Source organism: Cornus florida, unplaced genomic scaffold, assembly GCF_030987335.1.
Source record: "Cornus florida cultivar Cherokee Brave unplaced genomic scaffold, ASM3098733v1 CherokeeBrave_3.0.0_Hap2_Chr08, whole genome shotgun sequence".
In the NCBI taxonomy this organism is placed as follows: domain Eukaryota; kingdom Viridiplantae; phylum Streptophyta; class Magnoliopsida; order Cornales; family Cornaceae; genus Cornus; species Cornus florida.
In genome coordinates, this window is record NW_026775578.1 from 93,029,769 (window position 1) to 93,051,189 (window position 21,421).

Consider the following 21,421-nt stretch of genomic DNA (forward strand, 5'->3'; position numbering starts at 1 on the left):
AGGCTCTCATAAATTGAGAGCCAGCTCTTTTAACATGACAGCCAGCTCTTGCATCATGAGAGCTGGCTCTTGAAGGCTAGGAGCCAGCTCCACACTTGTGAGAGCCGGCTCTCTCATTCCTAGAGCCGGCTCTCTCCTTTGGAGAGCCGTCTCTCCCCTTCTGAGAGCCGTAATTCAATTCCAGTTGTCTTCTTCACCTCCGGCGACATGCAAAACCCTGTATAGTTTTATTTAATTACCCAGGGTTCAATTTATGTCCTAGAATTAATTATAAGTAGGCGTCTTATAACAATAACATGTAATTTAAGCAAGTTTACAATTAATGAAACACAGAATTTAAGCAAGAACAATTATCAAACACAAAACAGTTTTATTCAACGCTTTTAAATTCAATTCAAGCATGCTTAAATAATCATTATTAACTTCAATTTAAACCTAGAGACTACCTAGGCATGCACAGAACACAGGTTTAAGGGAAAGAGTTAGAACAGAGACTTGCCTTTAGGTTTCCGTTCAAAACCTTAAACCACCGTCTCTGTGTTTACCGTTAACTTTCTAGACTGCCATTCTTCACCTCCGTTGCTCTTGGTTCAACCCAGAAGCAAGCATCAACTATCTCTCCTTGGTTCAGTCTTTGTTCGTGGCAAAAATCCCCAACTCTTTCTCTCTATTTTTCCCCTCAAGCCCTCTCTGTTTCTCTCTACCTCCAGTTACGGGAAAAGAGTTCTAAAACCCTTATAGACACAAAACGATATATATATAGGCTTCTCTCATAACCTAATATTCAATTATACTTAGAGAAGGAAACTGACATTAAAATAATTAAGATAGTAAAACCCTTTCTCTAAGTCGGCTAACCCACGATGACATAAAACATAAAACCCTAGAATTTATAATACACTCATATAATGATAAAAATATAATTCAATTATTAGTAATTAATAATAATTACACTAATCCACATACACATGTATATATGGGTATTAATCGTACCCATTTAATCCAACCTATCCAATCCCATTCTTTAATACAATTAAATATTTTACTTTAACAATTAATGAATATTTAATTCAAGTCACCTAACTTAATTTCAATTAAACAAAAAGGTAAGTTATACAAATAAAATTAGAACCATAAATGAACATCCACATAAGCATATAATGCAATTAAAACAAAGAGTTCAATTGGGCAAATAAACAAGTAAACAATTAGACAAATAATCAGCTAAACAGATAAAAATGTAACAAAACAATAAAATAAATGTCGAGACTATCCTTTTAAAATTAGGGGTATTACAAAAAGGTACTTGAGCAAATCAACCAGCTGCTTAGAAGCTTCTTATGGTCTGGGGATGACTTAAAACATAAGGAGGCAAAGGTGGCTTGGCAAGCTGTGTGGAGGCCAAAGTGTAATGGTGGGCTCGATTTTCCAGATTTGAAGTTGTCTAATAAGGTTGCTAGTCTGAAACACATTTGGAAAATTTGCTCAAGAAAGGAGAGCCTGTGGGTTGCATGGTCACTGGAATACCTTGTAAAATCAAAGAGCTTTTGGACACTAAGAACTTCATGTTTGAGTTCAGGGTTTTAGAGGAAACTACTGGGGCTGAGGACAATGGCAAGAGGTCTACTAAGGCACAGGGTGGGGACAGGAAAAGATACTAGCTTATGGTTGGACTACTGGCTACCAAATGGTCCTATAGTACAGCATTTGGGGCTCACTGGTTTGGAAATTCTTCAACTAGATAACAGCATCTTAGTTAATAGGCTAATTTCCAACAACCAATGGGCCAATCCAACCACTTTACAGCTTCATCAATTCTTCCAATCCAGAAGTTTCATATCCCAATTACATGAATTGCCCTCACCCTCCTCTAATCCAGATTCAATCGAATGGTTACCTTATCCAAATAGAGATTTCTCAATGGCTCACACATTGAAATACTTCAGTCCCCCATCACCAACCTTCACTTGGCACAAAGTGGTGTGGTTCAAGCATCACATCCCTAAGCATAGCCTCATCCTTTGGCTGGCTGTAAGAGAAAGACTCTACACACTTGATGCCAAACCTATTCTGTACAAACACTACACAAATAGGTGCTACCTCTGTAAGGCAGATTGGGAGTCTATTGATCACATTTTCTTTAAGTGTGGCTACTCCTTTAATATATGGAAGTTTGTTCAAGAAGTGGCTGGGTTCTACATCAGACCTAATAGCTGGAAGGATATGATCCAATGGTGCTCCATGCACTGGTTATCAGTAAATTGCTTAGTCCATAAGTTGTTGTGGGCAGCTGCAATATATTTTATTTGGATGGAAAGAAATGCTAGAGCCTTTAGTAACCAAGCAACACCCTATCACAGCATCATTACATAAGTCAAAAACTGTGTAAGAGCCAAACTAGCAACACTCAAGTTAAAATCTGGCTCTGACATAAAGATGATCAACTCACCCTCTCAGCTACAAAACTCTCTTTCAGCAAGGATGTTCCACACCATGTGGACAAACCTTGCTCCTACCCTGAGCTATGTTGTTGAGAAGCCTTTATTGGAATGCTGCCGTGAGGCTATGTTGCATTATTTGTTGTTGTTTGCTACTACTGCTGTGAAGGTGGTAGTTTGAATAGATGGTTTAACTTTGGAATATTTTGTATGTAGTAGCATTAAATTTTTTGGTTGTAACCTCTTTGTTGTTGGTCTTCCCCATTTGGGGCTCACTATACAAGCTTACCTTTAACAGGAAAAAAAAAAAAAAAAAAAGAAACACTAGGCGTAGAGGGCAGCAAATTAGGGAAATCAGCAAAATACTTTACATGGACTGTTGAGATGGATCCTATATTGTCTGTTGCGTTAATAGAAAAGCTGAACTTGAGAAACTGACTTGACGGTAAATTGACATGGAAACAGGTTGCGTGGACTGCTGCTATTAGTGTTCTAAAAGAGCAGCTTGGTAACTGATGTCACAAAGCAAAAACTATATTCAATCCCATCTAAAAACTTAGGACAAACATTACACAATCATAAGTGACATGCTCTCCAAATCAGGTTTTTCTTGGGATTACACTAGAGGATCGATCAATAGTTGTTAGTGAAGAATCAGTTTGGAATGCTTGGGTAAAGGTGAGAACTATTTGCCAAATGCATAACATGTTTATATTTCTAATATAATTGTGGGTTTTTTGATAACATGAATTGGGTCTGTTGCGTTAATAGAAAAGCTGAACTCGAGAAACTGACTTGACGGTAAATTGACATGGAAACAGGTTGCGTGGACTGCTGCTATTAGTGTTCTAAAAGAGCAACTTGGTAACTGATGTCATAAAGCAAAAACTATATTCAATCCCGTCTAAAAACTTAGGACAAACATTACACGATCATAAGTGACATGCTCTCCAAATCAGGTTTTTCTTGGGATTACACTAGAGGATCGATCAATAGTTGTTAGTGAAGAATCAGTTTGGAATGCTTGGGTAAAGGTGAGAACTATTTGCCAAATGCATAACATGTTTATATTTCTAATATAATTGTGGGTTTTTTGATAACATGAATTGGGTCTGTTGCGATAATAGAAAAGCTGAACTTGAGAAACTGACTTGACGGTAAATTGACATGGAAACAGGTTGCGTGGACTGCTGCTATTAGTGTTCTAAAAGAGCAGCTTGGAAACTGATGTCACAAAGCAAAAACTATATTCAATCCCATCTAAAAACTTAGGACAAACATTACACGATCATAAGTGACATGCTCTCCAAATCAGGTTTTTCGTGGGATTACACTAGAGGATCGATCAATAGTTGTTAGTGAAGAATCAGTTTGGAATGCTTGGGTAAAGGTGAGAACCATTTGCCAAATGCATAACATGTTTATATTTCTAATATAATTGTGGGTTTTTTGATAACATGAATTGGGTCTGGATTCAAATTTAAAAGATATATGGAGCTGTTGGGAAATGCGCAAGTTTTTAAAAACTTTTGAGGGATTTGCAATCATGGATCTTGATTCATCACATAGAGACAAGTTTTATGCAAAAACAAATAAAAGATGATGTATGATTCAATAAACTAATTGAATACTTACATCAAAGGTCTGAGTAAACCTTTTAATCTTTTCTCTAAAGTGAATGTTCTCACTTATTGTAGATCCCTTTAGCAAGATCATTTCTCCTTCTTCTTGATTATAATCTTCCTTTTAGGAATCACAATATGCCTTGATGAATGACCTTAGAATCTAGGCTTGTGGCAGCCTCCTTTTAAAAGAGAAAACAAACACTAAAATCTAGAGAGAGAAAGTGTATTCCTTTTTCTTGTTCTGAAAGTCACCCTTAAAATATACATGGACCCATGTATATATAGGCAAAATAAAAATAAGAATAAGGAAACAATAAATCATTTTCCATCTCTAAATCAACTTTCTCAATTCTAACAGGACTCCAATATCAACTTGGGCTATTAGTGAGAATCTTTTTGGGCTTACTATTTTCTTGGCTCCTATAAACTAATAATTGGTCCGGTTCATTAAACCATGTACCCAATTCAATTAATTCATAAATTAATTTCTACTCCACTAAAAGAAATTAATTGCACTCCAATTAAATAGTAAATAACCTCTAAGTCAATGTTGCACTTTGACCCCTCTATGTATAATTATTTATCGGATAATTAAAGCCATCAATCCGACAATATAATTAATATAATTATTTTGTTACCTTTGATTATTTCCGGCTCGATCACAATAAAATATGTATTTGACAAAAATAATAATTTACTAAATAAATATATATAGAAAACATTTGTCTAAAACATACGAAGGCCTTCGAATTTAATTTGTGATCAACCATAATCAAAACAAAATAAATACAAATAGCACTGATGCAAATATTGAGAATATAGACCTCTAACTATTAATTATATAACTACCCAAAGTGTCGATCTAAGGATCCCGAGGTATCCGCCGAATAAATCAAAGTAATTATTAATTAATAAAAGAGTCTATACTTCTCTCATGCTTGAGAGTTAAAAGCCATGACTGTGATAGAGAGTAATTGCATACGACAGCTCTCGCAATATATCTCAATCTATCGTGGACTCGGTTCAAGTCTTAACTAATTAAATGTCAATCCATAATTACCGACTTTAAACCATTTATGATTACTAATTTATAACATAGTATTAATTGCCATTACATACATATATAAATATATCTTGTAATCAAATGGACACAATCAATTCCATAATGAATTGAAAAATAATACATTCCATTCACCAATTGTATAATGCTTTAATAATAATATTCAGATAAGGAATCATAACTTTTACAATCCAAAATAAGAATTTGCTATACTAGGGCACACATATCCCAACAGCTCCCAATGGAAGCAGTTTCCTTCGCCTTCAACCCACACTTTCTTCTTCCCCTTATCCTTTTTGATCACTTTGTTTGGCATAAGCACAGTTTGGGCACCAGCCTTCTTCTTTTTCTTGCCCCTCCTCCTCTTAGGCCTAGAAGTGGATGGTCCAGCAAACTGAGCGTAGTTGATAGATGCACCCTTACTTTTTATTATCCCTTCAAAGGTTACCAACTCATTTAGAAGTTCAGCGAGCGAGTACTCAAGCTTATTCATAGAATAATTAACCCTAAAAGAGTTAAATGAGTCTGGCAATGAAGCGATAATCATGTTAACCTGAAGTTCACCATCTAAGTTGCATCCAAGGATCTCAAGTTCATTTAGAAAACCAATCATTTTTAAAGCATGTTCCCGGACTGAAGTACCTTGGACCATCTTGATGGTCATCAAGTTTGTTATAGCATTTTGGCGTGCACTCTTACAAATTTGCCCAAACATTTCCTTGAGGTTAAGCATGATGTCTGCAGAAGTGAGATATTGAAGATGTTGACTTTGGAGTACATTCGAGAGTGAAGCAAGAATGTAGCACCTAGTCATCTCATCTGCTTTATTCCATTTCTTAAAAACTTCATGCTCCTCAGCAAGATCCTTAGGCAAAGGTGGAGAAGGTCTAGGAGTAGTAAGCACATAATTCAACCCCTCATATATGAGTACAATATCTAGTTGCCTTTTCCAATCGATATAATTAGGTCCAGTTAATCGATTTTCTTTTAGTATGTTTGCAAGTGCACTGAATGGACTAGTCATGATAAATCTGAAAATAAAAGCATTCATACAATAAATAAAGTGAATAAAAAATAATCATGCAAAATAAAATAATTAATTAATAGTGGGTCCCTTAACCACATTACATGAAAAATCGGACAATCAATATGCCAATAACTTATCTGGTTGGCAGAATTCATTATTACTTATTGACGAGAAAAACTCATTATTTCCATATTTTTTTAGACAATGCCTTATCTATATATGAAATAATTCCTGACTAAGTTTAGCCTTTCTAAAATCACCTAGTATAGACCACTCCGTTGGAGAGCTAATACTATTGATTTTAGATTGAGTATATAACTTAATTAATGCTCCAATGAAAAAACAAATATTAAATATATTGCCATTCATAGCTTAGACTCTTTAAATCATGCGTAGGGCCTTATTTTTAAAGATCTAACTATAATGGTCATTTAATAAATATATTTTCGTGAAACAACCATTCCTGTAATCTAGACTCTTTAAATCATGCGTGGGGCCTTATTTTTAAAGATCTAATCACAATGGTTATAATTACGAAGGCCATGGGGTAATGTATAAAAATCTCCGCTCCCAGTCAATTTTTAATTATATATAACTAGGGTTTTACTATTCATGATTTAATGCATGCAAAACGCCTTGATTTTAACCCAATTAATTTTAGAAAATATATGGATTTTAAATGATTCACTAAAATTTAATTTGAGGCAAAAATAATTTACAAAAATAATTTTTCGTTTCCCAATAAATGCCCTCAAATTAATTATCAATCTAATCCAATTTATCTTCATAATTTAATTAATATAAATCAAGCCATTTAGATAAAAAATCATGGATCCAATGCACGAACAATTATAATTAGTATTAAATTATTCCATGTATCACATAAATAATCAAACCATAGACAGAAGCAATTTAAATGGCCAATGGATTCAGCTTTTAACATTTAAACACTATTCTTGCTATATTGACATCCTTCAACAGTCTGTAAACACCTGTAGGAAGTTGGTACGCGTTTGGAGAAGTGAAACACCGCTTAGAACGCGCTTGTAGAGCCCCACACGCGCTCGCACACGCCTGGGGCATGCAGCAGGTGAAGGCACGGGCTTAGACGCGCCTCCACGCGCGTGGAGCGCACATGCATTGTGCTGGCACGTGAATCTCACGCGCCAGCATGTCCCTGTCGCCTCCTTCTCCTGGCGCGTGCTCCTCACGCGCTAGGCTCACCATAACTGAGATGCACTTGATTCTTACCTCCTTCGACGCCTCTTCTTGCCGCCGGCAATGCTCCGGTCACCGGAAAAACGCTAAAAAATTCCAAAAAAATACAAAAAAATTCGAGAAAATTAAATTAAGCCTCAAAAAATTCCAGAAAATTTTCAAAAAATTCCATAAAATTACTGAAGCATAATTTAACCCTTGCGGACCCTCTTGAAGCTTCATAGCATCCTTTGATGAATATTACATGGCTTTAATAAATACTTACAATTTGAAATACAATGGAAAAATTAAATTACATCATTGAATTTTCAAACGGCTAAATCAAAGCCTTAATTATATTCATCCAAAGATAAAATTATATTCAATATACCTATAAGCTTCATCCATGACCTAAACACACATCATCATCCATTCACAACTATACATATATCATCATGTATCAATAAATATCAACATAATAAATCATACATCAATAAATATATATATGTATATATGATATGGATCCATGAAGATGATTTTTATAAACACATGATCTCTAGTAATGAATCAAACCATGCGCTCTGATACCACTGTTGGGAAACGTGCAAGTTTTTAAAAACTTTTAAGGGATTTGCAATCATGGATCTTGATTCATCACATAGAGACAAGTTTTATGCAAAAACAAATAAAAGATGATGTATGATTCAATAAACAAATTGAATACTTACATCAAAGGTCTGAGTAAATCTTTTAATCTTTCCTCTAAAATGAATGTTCTCACTTATTGTAAATCCCTTTAGCAAGATAATTTCTCCTTCTTCTTGATTATAATCTTTCCTTTAGGAATCACCAATATGCCTTGATGAATGACCTTGGAATCTAGGCTTGTGGTAGCCTCCTTTTAAAAGAGAAAACAAACCCTAAAATCTAGAGAGAGAAAGTGTATTCCTTTTTCTTGTTCTGAAAGTCACCCTTAAAATATACATGGACCCATGTACATATAGGCAAAATAAAAATAAGAATAAGGAAACAATATCATTCTCCATCTCTAAATCAACTTTCTCAATTCTGATAGGACTCTAATATCAACTTGGGCTATTGGTGAGAATCCTTTTGGGCTTACTATTTTCTTGGCTCCTATAAATTAATAATTGGTCCGGTCCATTAAACTATGGACCCAATTCAATTAATTCATAAATTAATTTCTACTCCACTAAAAGAAATTAATTGCACTCCAATTAAATAGTAAATAACCTCTAAGTCAATGTTGCACTTTGACCCCTCTATGCATAATTATTTATCGGATAATTAAAGCCATCAATCCAACAATATAATTAATATAATTATTTTGTTACCTTTGATTATTTCCGGCTCGATCACAATAAAATATTTATTTGACAAAAATAATAATTTACTACATAAATATATATAGAAAACATTTGTCTAAAACATACGAAGGCCTTCGAATTTAATTTGTGATCAACCATAATCAAAACAAAATAAATACAAATAGCACTGATGCAAATATTGAAAATGTAAACCTCTAACTATTAATTACATAACTACCCAAAGTGTCGATCTAAGGATTCCGAGGTATCCGCCGAACAAATCAAAGTAATTATTAATTAATAAAAGAGTCTATACTTCTCTCATACTTGAGAGTCAAAAGTCATGACTGTGGTAGAAAGCAATTGCATACGACAACTCTCGCAATATATCTTAATCTATCATGGACTCGGTTCAAGTCTTAACTAATTAAATGTCCATCCATAATTACCGACTTTAAACCATTTATGATTACTAATTTATAACATAGTATTAATTGCCATTACATACATATATAAATATATCTTATAATCAAGTGGACACAATCAATTCCATAATGAATCGAAAAATAATACATTCCATTCACCAATTGTATAATGCTTTAATAATAATATTCAGATAAGGAACCATAACTTTTACAATCCAAAATAAGAATTTGCTATGCTAGGGCACACATATCCCAACAGGAGCTTCATTATATAAAATAAAATTATCTAAATACTCTCTTTCTTTGTTCTCATAAATTCATAGCCATAGTTTGCCTTCTTACTTCTCTTTTTTGTTAATTGGGTGGAAGATTAATGAGATAATTTGTTGTAGCAACATACATTATGTTATGCAAACTTAGTGTTTGATACGAAGTCATATATATGGTTTGGCTTATGTTATGTAATATATAATATATGACATCCCTAATCCAATCAGTGTTTTAAACACAGGATAGGAAAATTAATTTCATATCCCTTTGATATTAATTTGACATAGTTTCATTTTAGTACTTTTGGGGAATGAGATATTGGGTCAGGGAAGCTATGTGGTCATTAAAATGTGGGTGGATTTTAGGTTTTTGTTGAAGTTAAAAGCTTTCTGTCCTTTCAATTTTGGGTGTATTTTGTAGTTAAAATCTACTGATGCAAGAGAACTCATTGGCTACTGGGCGTGTAGAGAACTCTGCAGATTCCTTAGGTATAGATCTCATTTTGATGTTGCTTCAGTTTTTGCTTATTTGTTAATTTCTCTTTGCTGTTACTCATTTGTTCATGGCTCATTCTGTAGCTTTTAATGTTTGAGCTTTTTCCTATACGGCTTTGTTTGCATATGACAGGTCAGGGTTTATTACTGTTAGAGAACTGATGGAACACTAATCTTATGCATTTGTAGGAACATCCTGAAGTTGCACCGTACCGGAGGAAAATCTCATTGGAAAACTGGGATGACGTGTACTCTCTATACACAAGACCATGCAATTGAAGAGGGAGTAGCTCAAACCGCTTTGGTAGCCGACATGCAAATGGCTAATAAAGAGTCCATTTATTTGGAGGAATCATCTAGAAATGATGGGTTGAATGATGATGCTAGTAATGTTGTTGAAGGCCGAATTGGAAGATCTTCATCCTCTTTAGGTTCATATACGGTTTTGGAACGTATTACCGACTCTCTTGAAAAAGTTTTCTCTAAACCTCCAAAGCTGAGTACCAAGATGGTGTTAGATGGAGTGTTCTTAAAGTTTCAAATTTGAACCACACACAACTCTTGGCAGTAGAATTATTGAGGCGTGATCCGCTCAAATTTAAAACATTTGTCGATCTTCTTGCACTCCTTCCTTTGGCAATCTGTGGTGGTACACTGGTACTTGGTTGATTTTGTTGCCTCGTTTTAAGGAGCCACGGAACTCATTTAAATTGAATTTTTTTTACGAAACAAACTCACACACCCATGTTGCTTATATAAAAACTTGAACCATCAAGCTTCTATATTGAATTACAGTAAGAAAGAAAAAGATAAAAACAGAAAAATGGCAAACTATTGCAAAGGTATAAATACTGATACATATCAAGGTTGGTTAGTTTTATATACGTGTGCATCTCTATATAAGTGTATATTCTTGTATATCATTGTATATGTTTGTGTTAGGAGCTCAATGTTATACATTTTAGCCCTTTAACTTGCATGTTTTATTCACTTTGTAGTAGTTTATTTGCAACTTTACATTATTTTATTGTTTTTATTTATTTCAAGGCTTTAATTGTAAAATCAGTCAAGACCAGTAATTTTGAGCTTTAAAAGATGATAGCTCTTTGAAAATATATCTGATAATTCTACACAACATGTCTTACCTCCAGTAGCAAGACCTTATACCATATTTAAGAGAGCAGAAAGTGTGAGTGAAGCAGGAATAAATCAAGGGCTAGTGAGCCAAATTGAGGCATTAACCAAGAAAGTGGATCAATTGATGACTTCACAGTTAAATTTTACTCCTCCTACAACTAATGCTCAAGGCTCTGAAGTGTGCTCTTTCTATTCTAGTCCAACTCACCATGTGTCCATTTGTCCTAGTGTAGCTCAATATTCATAAATTCCACAAGAGCAAGTTAATGTTATCTATGAAAGGCCTGGAGGGAATAATATGTATTCAAACACTTACAATCCGGCTTGGAGAAACCATCCAAACTTCTCATGGAGAAATCCAGCCACAAGGACATCAGCTCCTCCACCTCAAGTGCCTCAGATGCAAGGCAATTTTCAATCTCTAGTTCAGACTTCAAATCCTCCTAGATTCACTCCTATGAATGTCTTTAGTCAACCTCAACAATTCTTATCAATGCTCGAGGCAATGATAGCAAAGCAGTTAGAGCCAACTAATCAACTTGTGCAGTCTCATTCTCAATCCCTTACCAAGTTAGAGACTCAAGTTGGCCAACTAGCTCAAGCCTTGAACAGAAGAGAGGATGGAAAGCTTCCTAGTCAACCAATTGCTAATCCAAGAGGTGTGCATATAATTGATGACATTACTAGCCAAGAAGTCCACTATGAACAAGTGCAAGAAATTACTACTCTGAGAAGTGGTAAAAGAGTTGAAAACAAGGTAGAAGAAGAGGAAGCAAAGAAGGATGAAAATTGGAAGAAAAGACTTGAAAAGAAAAATGAGCGTAATGAAAAAGCACAAGAAGTACCTCCAACTACTGAGACATCTCTTGAGCAGAGGCATGAAGTTATGCCATTCCCTCAGAGACTATAAGAAACATCAAAAGCAACAAAGCAAGGAAGCAAACTTCATGACATAATGGAGATGTTTAAACAAGTGAAAATTAATCTCTCATTGCTTGATGCAATTCAACAAATTCCAGCTTATGCCAAATTTTTAAAAGATATGTGTACTCAGAAGAGGCATTCAAATAGCCATATTCCTAAGAAGGTGTTATTAACTGAGCAAGCCAATTCCATAATCCAGCACTGCACTGCTCCAAAATTCAAAGATCTAGGTGCTCCAACAATTTCAAGCACAATAGGGAGTCATCAAGTAAAGCGAGCTCTCCTAGATTTAGGTGCAAGTGTAAACCTTCTTCCTTATTCGGTTTACTTGCAACTCGAAGGAGAATTGAAACCTACCTCAATTATTCTTCAATTAGCAGATAGGTCAACCAAACAGCCTCGTGGTGTCATCGAAGATATGATCATCAAAGTAGATAAATTCTACTTTCCAGTAGACTTTATTGTGCTAGATACCAAGCCAGTTCCAGAGTCAATGAGGCACATTGGTCGTCCTTTCCTTGCGACAACAAATGCAAGCATAAATTATAGGAAAGCGTCATGGACTTATCTTTTGGCAATATGAAGGTGCGCTTAAATATTTTCAATGCCAGTCAATGCCCTTCAGGCGATAAGGATTGTTTTCTTGTCGATACCATCGATGAATGTGTTGAAGAGATGGCCCCATTTGCCTTGACAAAAGATCCACTGGAAGCATGCATATCTTACCTTGATGTTGAGTCATTTGATGTTGAGAAAATTCAAGAAGTAAATGTCCTGCTTGATATGGCCAATATGCATAACATTCCACCATGAAAAATTCCTATTGAGCCACTTCTACCATTGTCAAGTGAACCACCTATGCCATCTTTGAAGTCTCCACCAGAGTTAGAGCTGAAGTCGTTCGCCTCTCATTTGAAGTATACATATCTTGGCCAAAAAACACTCTTCCATTGCATAATTCATTCCCAGATAAGCAACTATTTCAACTTCAGAAGGAGATTTCACCATGGTATGCTGATATTATGAATTGGAAGGCATTAAGAAAGAAGACTGTTCGGTCGGATCGGAAGGATTGGTACATTGAGGATTTCGTGCCTACAGAAGGAGTTGAGTCCGTCACTTTGACGGATGCCATCTACGCCACCTAAACATCCAGGTATCCCATCGCCTACCGACGTTAAATGTAGGAATTGTAGATAGGATTTTTCATTTATGTATTTTTTGTTCTCTCTTTTTCTCTTTAAGTTCATCTTTTGTTTTAGTCGATTAGGAGGATTTAATTTGTTTCGTAGGATTTTTAGTTACTTGTGCAGGATACAAGTAGTGCAATAATGATTGCGTCGTGCTTGTTTGGAGGAAAATAAAAAAAATATAAAATATAAAATATAAAAAAATTCATGGCATACAAAGAACAAAAGTTGATTGGAGCAGAATACAGCATTTTTTAGGTCCAAACATCGACCAAACAACCTACGGCGTTTGTATCGCGTAGATCTTGAAAAAATACCCAAAATAAAAAAATAAAAAATAAGAAAAATAAAAAATAAAAAATCATTCAAAACGGACCACCAATGCCAAAGTTATGGCCGTTTGAAGTTTGCATTCTAAAAAAAAAAATGGAAAGATGGATCAGCCCAGCCGCAAATCGGGTGAATAAACGCCCGACCCATGGGGCGACCATCGCCCGACCAAGAGTTTTCATCAACATAAGCTGCAGCTGTCGGGCGACAGTCACCCGTCTCGACGGGGACCTTCACTCACATGGCGATGCGGCAGCACAGGGACCAACGCCGGGCGGTCATTCGCCCGACTGCCCGGCGACCATCACCCGACCATTTATTTTCCGACACTGCAGCAGCTTCAACAAATTTTTTTCTGGCCAGTTTCTTTAGCTCTGGGCGATCAATCGCCTGGCCATTTAATTCCTGTAGGTGACACACCAACAGTTCCGGCTTCACGGCAACCGTCGCCTGGTAATTTTTCCGGTGACAACCAACCTCACTCACGACGCTTCCCATAGCAGAGTCGGCTAATCTCTTTTCCGGCAACAGACCATGTGGCACAATGGCGTTTCAGCTCTTTGCTTACTTGGTGGGTGAGCTGACCCAACCCCGAGCTGAATTTCAAGAAATCCATCTGAATCAAGGATTAATGATGGAGATGCTGCGTGCACTTATGATTCCTAACAAGCTTCATCCCGATGCTCCGCTGCCTCAATTCCAGATATCCTGCCAGGTGCTTTCGTTCTTTATTTATTTTATTATTTTTCTTGCTTTTGATTTTTGCCTAATGAGGACACTGTCCAATTCAAGTTTGGGGGCACAGAGTCTACTCTAGTTGTTAAAAAAAAAAAAAATTAATTCATTTTTCTTTGGCATATTGACTTTAATTCTAGTATTTGAAACTTGTTGGGGGGATTAAGACACTTAAGCACTTATTAAAATTCTTTTCTGAGATCATCTTGAATCCCTAATGTTCATGCTTTATTTTATGTGGGTTCCATTATCTAGTATGATAGAAATTTTAGTAATTGTCGGTCCTTGATGGATTTCACATGCACACTAGAATTTTATCTATGAGTATTTATATTGTTGGTTGAATTCTGATGACTATGGATGGATATGAATTGGTGAACTTTGAAGGTTATTACTATGGCAGAGTTATATATATATATATATATATTTCGTAACCCTTTCATAGAGTAAGCAGAGCTCATGTCTCATATGCATAGAGTGTTCGCATGAAGAAGTGGGGGTAAGGAAAAAAAAAAAAAAAAAAAAAAAAAAAAAAAAAGAGAAAAAATAAATAATATTTTGCCATTGAAAATAATTTGAGAAGGGATCTGAGGAATTGAAGTTATAGAAGTTGGGTTCAACCGAAAAAACATTACTACATAGATGATTCGCTAGTTCACAAAGTTCACAACATTAGGGATTGATTTTGCGATTGTTCTTGTTATATAAGTGTTTGGGAAACATTGGAATGAAGTATGAAAATGGGGACAAATGAGTATAGTCAGATGATAATTTTTAAAGTACTTTTGTGTAGTCTTCCCCTTGATTATTGTGATGATATAAGAATAAGTTGATTGCCAGATGATTGAATTGTATTGTATGTTTGTAGGTATCATCTCTGGAAACCCTCACGAGACTTCACTCGTCCATTAGGGGTAACCTATGGGTTTAAAAGGCTTGTTGCATATGCTAAATGCAATCGTGATTCCCACGGAAGCGGCATTTATGTTTTCTTTAGTTTTATTGCTATAGGACTAGCAATATGTAAGTTTGGGGGTGTGTTAGGCGCTGAATGTTATACATTTTAGCCCCTTAACTTGCATGTTTTATTCACTTTGTACTAGTTTATTTGCGATTTTACATTGTTTTATTATTTTTTTTTATTTCAGGGCTTTAATTGTAAAACCAGTTAAGACCAATAATTCTAAGCTTTAAAAGATGACATTCCGAGGGACCGAGCAATATTGAAGATCCAAGTCTAATTATAATTAGAAAATAGTCCAAAATAAGCCACAAGTTGATGAGAATGGAAAGAAAAAGAAAAGGAAAAATCCTTCTCCAAAAAGGAAACTTTCGCCGAAGTTGGTAACTTGAACCCGTTTTGGTAATTTGGCTGTATCTCTCTCCTCGAGCATCAAAACAACTAAATTGTCACGTGAGTTGAAAGGAAATTCGAAAAGCGATAATTTTGTATTTCATGAGCTTTCCCTAAAACAGTTATTTACCTTGTCAAATTAGCCTGGAAGTTTGTACTAATTTTGGAGTCCTTATTTGACAGAATTTCTATGTATGTCTCCTATGTGAAAAAGGGAACTTTAGGCCTGATCTTTTATTATTTAAAGGGAGTCCTCTACAACATTGAGGGATATACAGAGGAGCTTGAGGCTGAGATCAGAGAGGAGCATTCAGAAGAAAGAAGAGATCGATCCATAGCGGTGAAGATGTCTTCCTCAACCATGAAGAATTCCACTCCAGTCATGCTTGGCTAAACACTTTGTTAGGGTTGTAATGTAACCCTAGCTTAGCATACTTGTTTGATTGTATTTAATTATTGGAGAAACAATTTTTATCATGCATGATTGTGTAATCTATAGGGTTTTTAATTGAATTTTCAATAAGAATTGGTTTTAGAGTTTTAATTCAATTACAAATATTTTCTATCTTGTCTTAGATATTTGAATCTTGTGATTGAACACAACTCATTCACTTCTTGTAGTTGTGAATGGGATGATTACACAATGGTGTTTCTCTGAATATAATGTTAGAGATTTGATGGATTATGCCTAGAAAAGATAAACCATGCTATACCCTAGAGTAAAGTAGTTAGGTAGATGGTTTATACCAATCGAAGATAGTTCATGCTTAGCTTTAAATTATATTATTTTCTAGCTGAATTAATATGTGCTTGTAGCCATAATTAATTCTCTATGCATGTTATTTGATATATCTCCAATAAATTGATACAATTAACTGGTGGTGCGACGTTAGTGGTGAAATCATACCCCTAGTCCTCTCTCTCTCTATTTTCTACTTCTTGTTTAATCATTGTCTTTAGTTTATTTTATTTTTATACTTAGTTAATTTGGAATAAATCATCACAATTCGATTGTCCTACGTTCAAGTTAATTTAGAATTTAAGAAATCTGTTGACAAACTTATTTTACACAAGTCCCTTGGGTACGACACCCTTTCAAGTAAACCCTATCTGCAAATATTCGTGTACTTGCGAGTGGTACTTATAAATCTCACAACATTTTGTATAATTTTATATGCACATACCTATATACATATATGTTTAGGTTATTTAATCAATTTAATTTAATTCCAACTCAATGGTTTATCCAAATAATAAAATTGGAATTAGAATTCAATTGCACTTGATCAAATTCCAAAGTTTATCCAAACAGTGTATTTGGAATTGAATTCATGAAATTGCAAAATCATGAAATTATAATTCCAATACAATCCTACTGGCAAAAAATTCAAGCATATTGATATAGTGTTTCTTTCTTTCGTGTGATTAAATAAACTAAAATAGACCCTAGATTTTGCTTATGGTTTTCTTTTATGTGTGTTGGTTCACAAAGTCTGCGCCATTATCTTTAACTTCCTTGGAACTATTTGTTGTTAATTATAATCTATCATCTACTGAATGTGATCGTTATCTTATACATTATGTGCGATTTAACTAGATGTGTCTCAACTGATTTTTTTGAGGTTCATATACTAGCTTCGTTTGGTTAAATAGAATTAATGAGAAAGAAAGGAAATAGAAAATTTTGAAACTTTTTAAGAATTTGGTTAGATAGAAAAAGAAATGTTCTGAAAAATTAAAATTCTCGTAACTTTTATTTTCCTCAAAACGTTTATAACATAAAACAAGTTTTTACTTGATTTTAAAGAATTACAGTTCAACAACTTTATCTTATTATATTTTTTTTATTATGTTTCAAAGAATTACAGTCCAACAACAATTTTATCATTGATAGAATTTTAATTGATTTGACTTTCATTTTTTATTGCTTTCCATCATAGTAGTTTACAAAGGTATAAATTAATTAAAAATTCCATCAATTTTTTATATACCTACTACTAATTATTTTATCATTTTTTATAAAATTTTGATATCTAAACTATAACATGATATTTTCCTATAATTTTCTTGAATAAATTTTCATTGTAACTAAATACATACTAAAAAATCAATTCTCTTTTCATTCACTTCACATTTCTTTTTTTACTATTTTCATCTATCCAAACGGAGACTAGATATTCTAGATATTTTAAATTCTGTCATATTGTAAGACTAAAAATTATTCCTAAACACTTCCACTACCTTTTGGCAAAAGAGTTATTTACTTATAATTCAAGCACTCTCAAATGTTCTACTCACTTATCCCACACTAAGACATTGATCACCTTTTGACAAAACAAATGCCCTCATGTAGGTAAATGCACTGTGATACCTCAATAAGGTAATGTCTTAAAATTTTAAAACTAAAAATAACCTCTGTGAGCGTGTCACCTTTTGGTAAGCATCACCCATGTACTTTGGCTACCACATTTAAAACGGTCACTTTATCGGTCTTCCTAAACCCCAAGGAAGAACCTAAACTACAGAAGTTCCATTTATTTAAGTTCAACAATCTCTTTATAATGCACATAAACTAAACCCAAATATTATGGAACACATGATTTCACTATAATATAAATGGCTATAACACAAAAAAATAAATAAATAAAATAAAATAAAATTAGACCTCCTCATAGATATTAAGAAATTAGAGTGAACAATGTAATAACATGCACTTCAATTAAGATTTTAAAAAGAATCTCAATTCTTTTTATGCTTTAATTAAAAGAAAATTATATATACTTGATTCATGTATATTATATATTCAGTAAACAATTTAAAGTACTTGAATCTTTAAATCAATCATGTCAATACTATTGCTTATGGCACGCAAGCCCCATAGGTTTTCCAACCTAAAAATAAACAATTGAAGACTTGAATCCAAACATGATAGAACAACATATGAACATGGACCAGTATCACTCAGCTAAGAATAATAAAATAAATATTCAATACCATCCAAGTACATAACATTATTTGAAGCATGTAAACGAATTACACGTATTAAATATCCACTGCTCACAATTTAATCACAAATACCTTACTGGTTGAAGAAAAGAATTTCAAAGCTTCATTAATATCATGACTGAATTTATAATTGGAAATTCCAATAACCAGTAAATATTTTGAACTTTTATTACATATAGGAATTGTGACCTCTAAAATTCCTCATGAAAATAAATTATTCAATTCATGCTACATGTTTAAAACTTTAAAAAATAAATCCGACATGCACTATTTTTGTATATAATTAATGGGTCAATTTATAAAGAAATGCATGCCTGTGTACATGATGCAACTTTAGATGTATCAATAGATAAAAATCTACAAGCTACATTTTTAAGTTTTATTGGAGCACATATTTTCATCAATCATGTTTAATGATGTTGTGCATAAAATTTTTTTAAGAGTGAACAATCTTATACTAATCCAATAACAATTCTTACCAGAGCATTACGCCAAATAGAATAATAGTTTAAAAAAAAAAATCTTATATATATATATACATCATATCAGTATATCCAAGTGTATATAATTCAATTAAAAAAATGTATATATAATTCAAAAGTAACCCAAAATTTTTGAATTTTACCATTGAAATTAATATAATAAAATAACAAACTTCAATGGAATTCCCAATTATAAAATACTTATATATATATATATATATATATATATATATATATATATATATATATTATGCATGTAACTCAGTGTGCACAATATAAAACCTGGCTTTATAAAGCATTCAAGTTTTCACAATTAAATCCACTGACTTTTTCTTCCACGTAGGTCGGGCATACTACTCCGTAATTTATAAAGGAATTCTCGTTCCGCGTGCCCAATTTATAAAGGTACCAATTTGTGATACATTGCATATATAACAAACTGGTTCATGCTTTAAAAAAATATATTATCGTTGGCATGGAGTATATGTATATAAAATTTGTACTGTGTAAGCCCATGCACCATAAATCAGAAATGAGCTGGGCACACGAATTTAAAAAAAAAAAAAAAAAGATTGTGATCGGTGAGCAACACAATAAAACTACAATATTTTTATCCTTAAATAATCATATCCGAGTGTCACTGTCTTGATCACCAATATGCAAAAGATCATTAATGTTGTATAAATAGACATTTTAAGAAACCAAAGAAGCGCGCTCAAAGTTTATTAGGTCGCAAAAACAAGAAACAAAGTTGGGTAATGGCAGACAGAAAAGTAGAGCTAGTGTTTCTCTCAGGACTTGGGATTAGTCACATCGTGCCAACTGTCCAGTTTGCACAACGGATTGTTGATCGTGACCACTGATTCTCCGCCACCATACTCAGCATCTAACTCCCTCGCGACTCACTCGTCAGTGCGTACACTCAATCACGCGCCGCCACCACCTTGGTACGTTTCTTGGACATCCCTTAGGTGGACCCAACTACAACTCACCCTTTCCAAACCCCCATAGACTACATTTTTGCGTTCATACAAAAACACATTCCCTACGTAAAACATGCAATCACCAAACTCCTATCGACTCAGTCTGAGTCCGACTTGCTCATACTCGTCATTGACACATTCTGTACTCCGATGATCGACGTCGCTAACGAGCTCGGCATCCCTTACTACCTCTTCTTCCCGTCGTCGGCTTCTTACCTCGGCTTATTGCTCCACCTCCCGACCCTTAACCAACAAATCACCACCGAGTTTTATGACTCGGGCACTGAGTTGGAGGTGCCAAGTTGTGCCAACTCAGTTCACCCACTCGTCCTACCCTCTGTTCTATTGAGTAGAACTTAAGATGGGTACTCTTGGTACTTCTATCATGGGCGAAGGTATAAGGAGACAAAGGGTATTATTCTTAATACATTTCAAGAACTCGAACCATGGGCTCTTAACTCATTTTTGGGTACTGACGTACCACCAGTTTACTCGGTTGGACCGTTGGTTGACAACTATGGGTTGAACCGACTAGATTCAGACCGGGCCCAAGAAGACAAGGTTTTGAACTGGCTTGATCATCAACCGCAGTCATCGGTGGTTTTCTTCTATTTTGGAAGCTTGGGTGGTATAAGAGGGGCCCAACTGAGGGAGATAGCAACCGGTCTAGAGCGAACCGAGCAAAGGTTTTTGTTATCACTGCGCCAACCGGAGGCTTTCGAGTCACGTGACTACACTGATCTAGATGAGGTGTTGCCGAATGGGTTTTTGGAAAGAACCGCTGAAACTGGTTTAATTTGTTGGTGGGTCCCACACATGGCAATCCTGGCCCACAAGGCAATCGGAGGGCTAGTTTCTTACTATGGGTGGAACTCGTTTATAGAGAGCTTATGGTACGGTGTACCTATTGCCACATGGCCGATTTTTGGACAATAAAAGGTGATAGCATGGGAGCTGGTGAGGGAGCTGGGTTTGGAGGTGGAGATTAGATCACCATGCTACATGGATGGACTGGACGGTGGTGGTGATTTGGTTTTGGCGGAAGAGGTGGAGAAGGGAGTGAAAGGTCTGATGGATGGTGATGGTGAGTTGAGGAGAAAGGTTAAGGAAATGAGTGAGAAAAGCAGGAAGGTTGTGATGGAAAATGGTTCATCGTTTGCTCGTATGGGAGAATTGGTTGAGGAGCTTATGAAGGCAAACATTTGATGGACTCCTAAATTTTTACTTAGTATTTTTTTTTTTTTAGGTGGTTAATTTTTTGGACCTTGGGATTTGTATTTCTGGTTTTTCTTTTATTCTTCTTTTTTCTTTTTTTTTTTTTTTGTTTTTACATTCAAAAACTAATAATAAATTTTTTATTTTTCTTATATAAATTTAATGATATCTTTTTGTCTTTTCAAAATCTTGTAAGAGTTC

At 34.6% G+C, this 21,421-nt stretch overlaps 1 protein-coding gene across 1 annotated transcript; it reads left to right on the plus strand.

Moving 5' to 3' along the window:
- The first annotated feature begins 13,989 nt into the window (after positions 1 to 13,989).
- LOC132270591 (UDP-glycosyltransferase 71K1-like) lies at positions 13,990 to 20,941 on the plus strand. Its single transcript, XM_059771769.1, has 3 exons — positions 13,990 to 14,160; positions 20,108 to 20,292; positions 20,401 to 20,941. Exons 1-3 carry the CDS (start codon positions 13,990 to 13,992, stop codon positions 20,939 to 20,941), a joined length of 897 nt encoding a protein of 298 aa, XP_059627752.1.
- Positions 20,942 to 21,421: the final 480 nt, after the last annotated feature.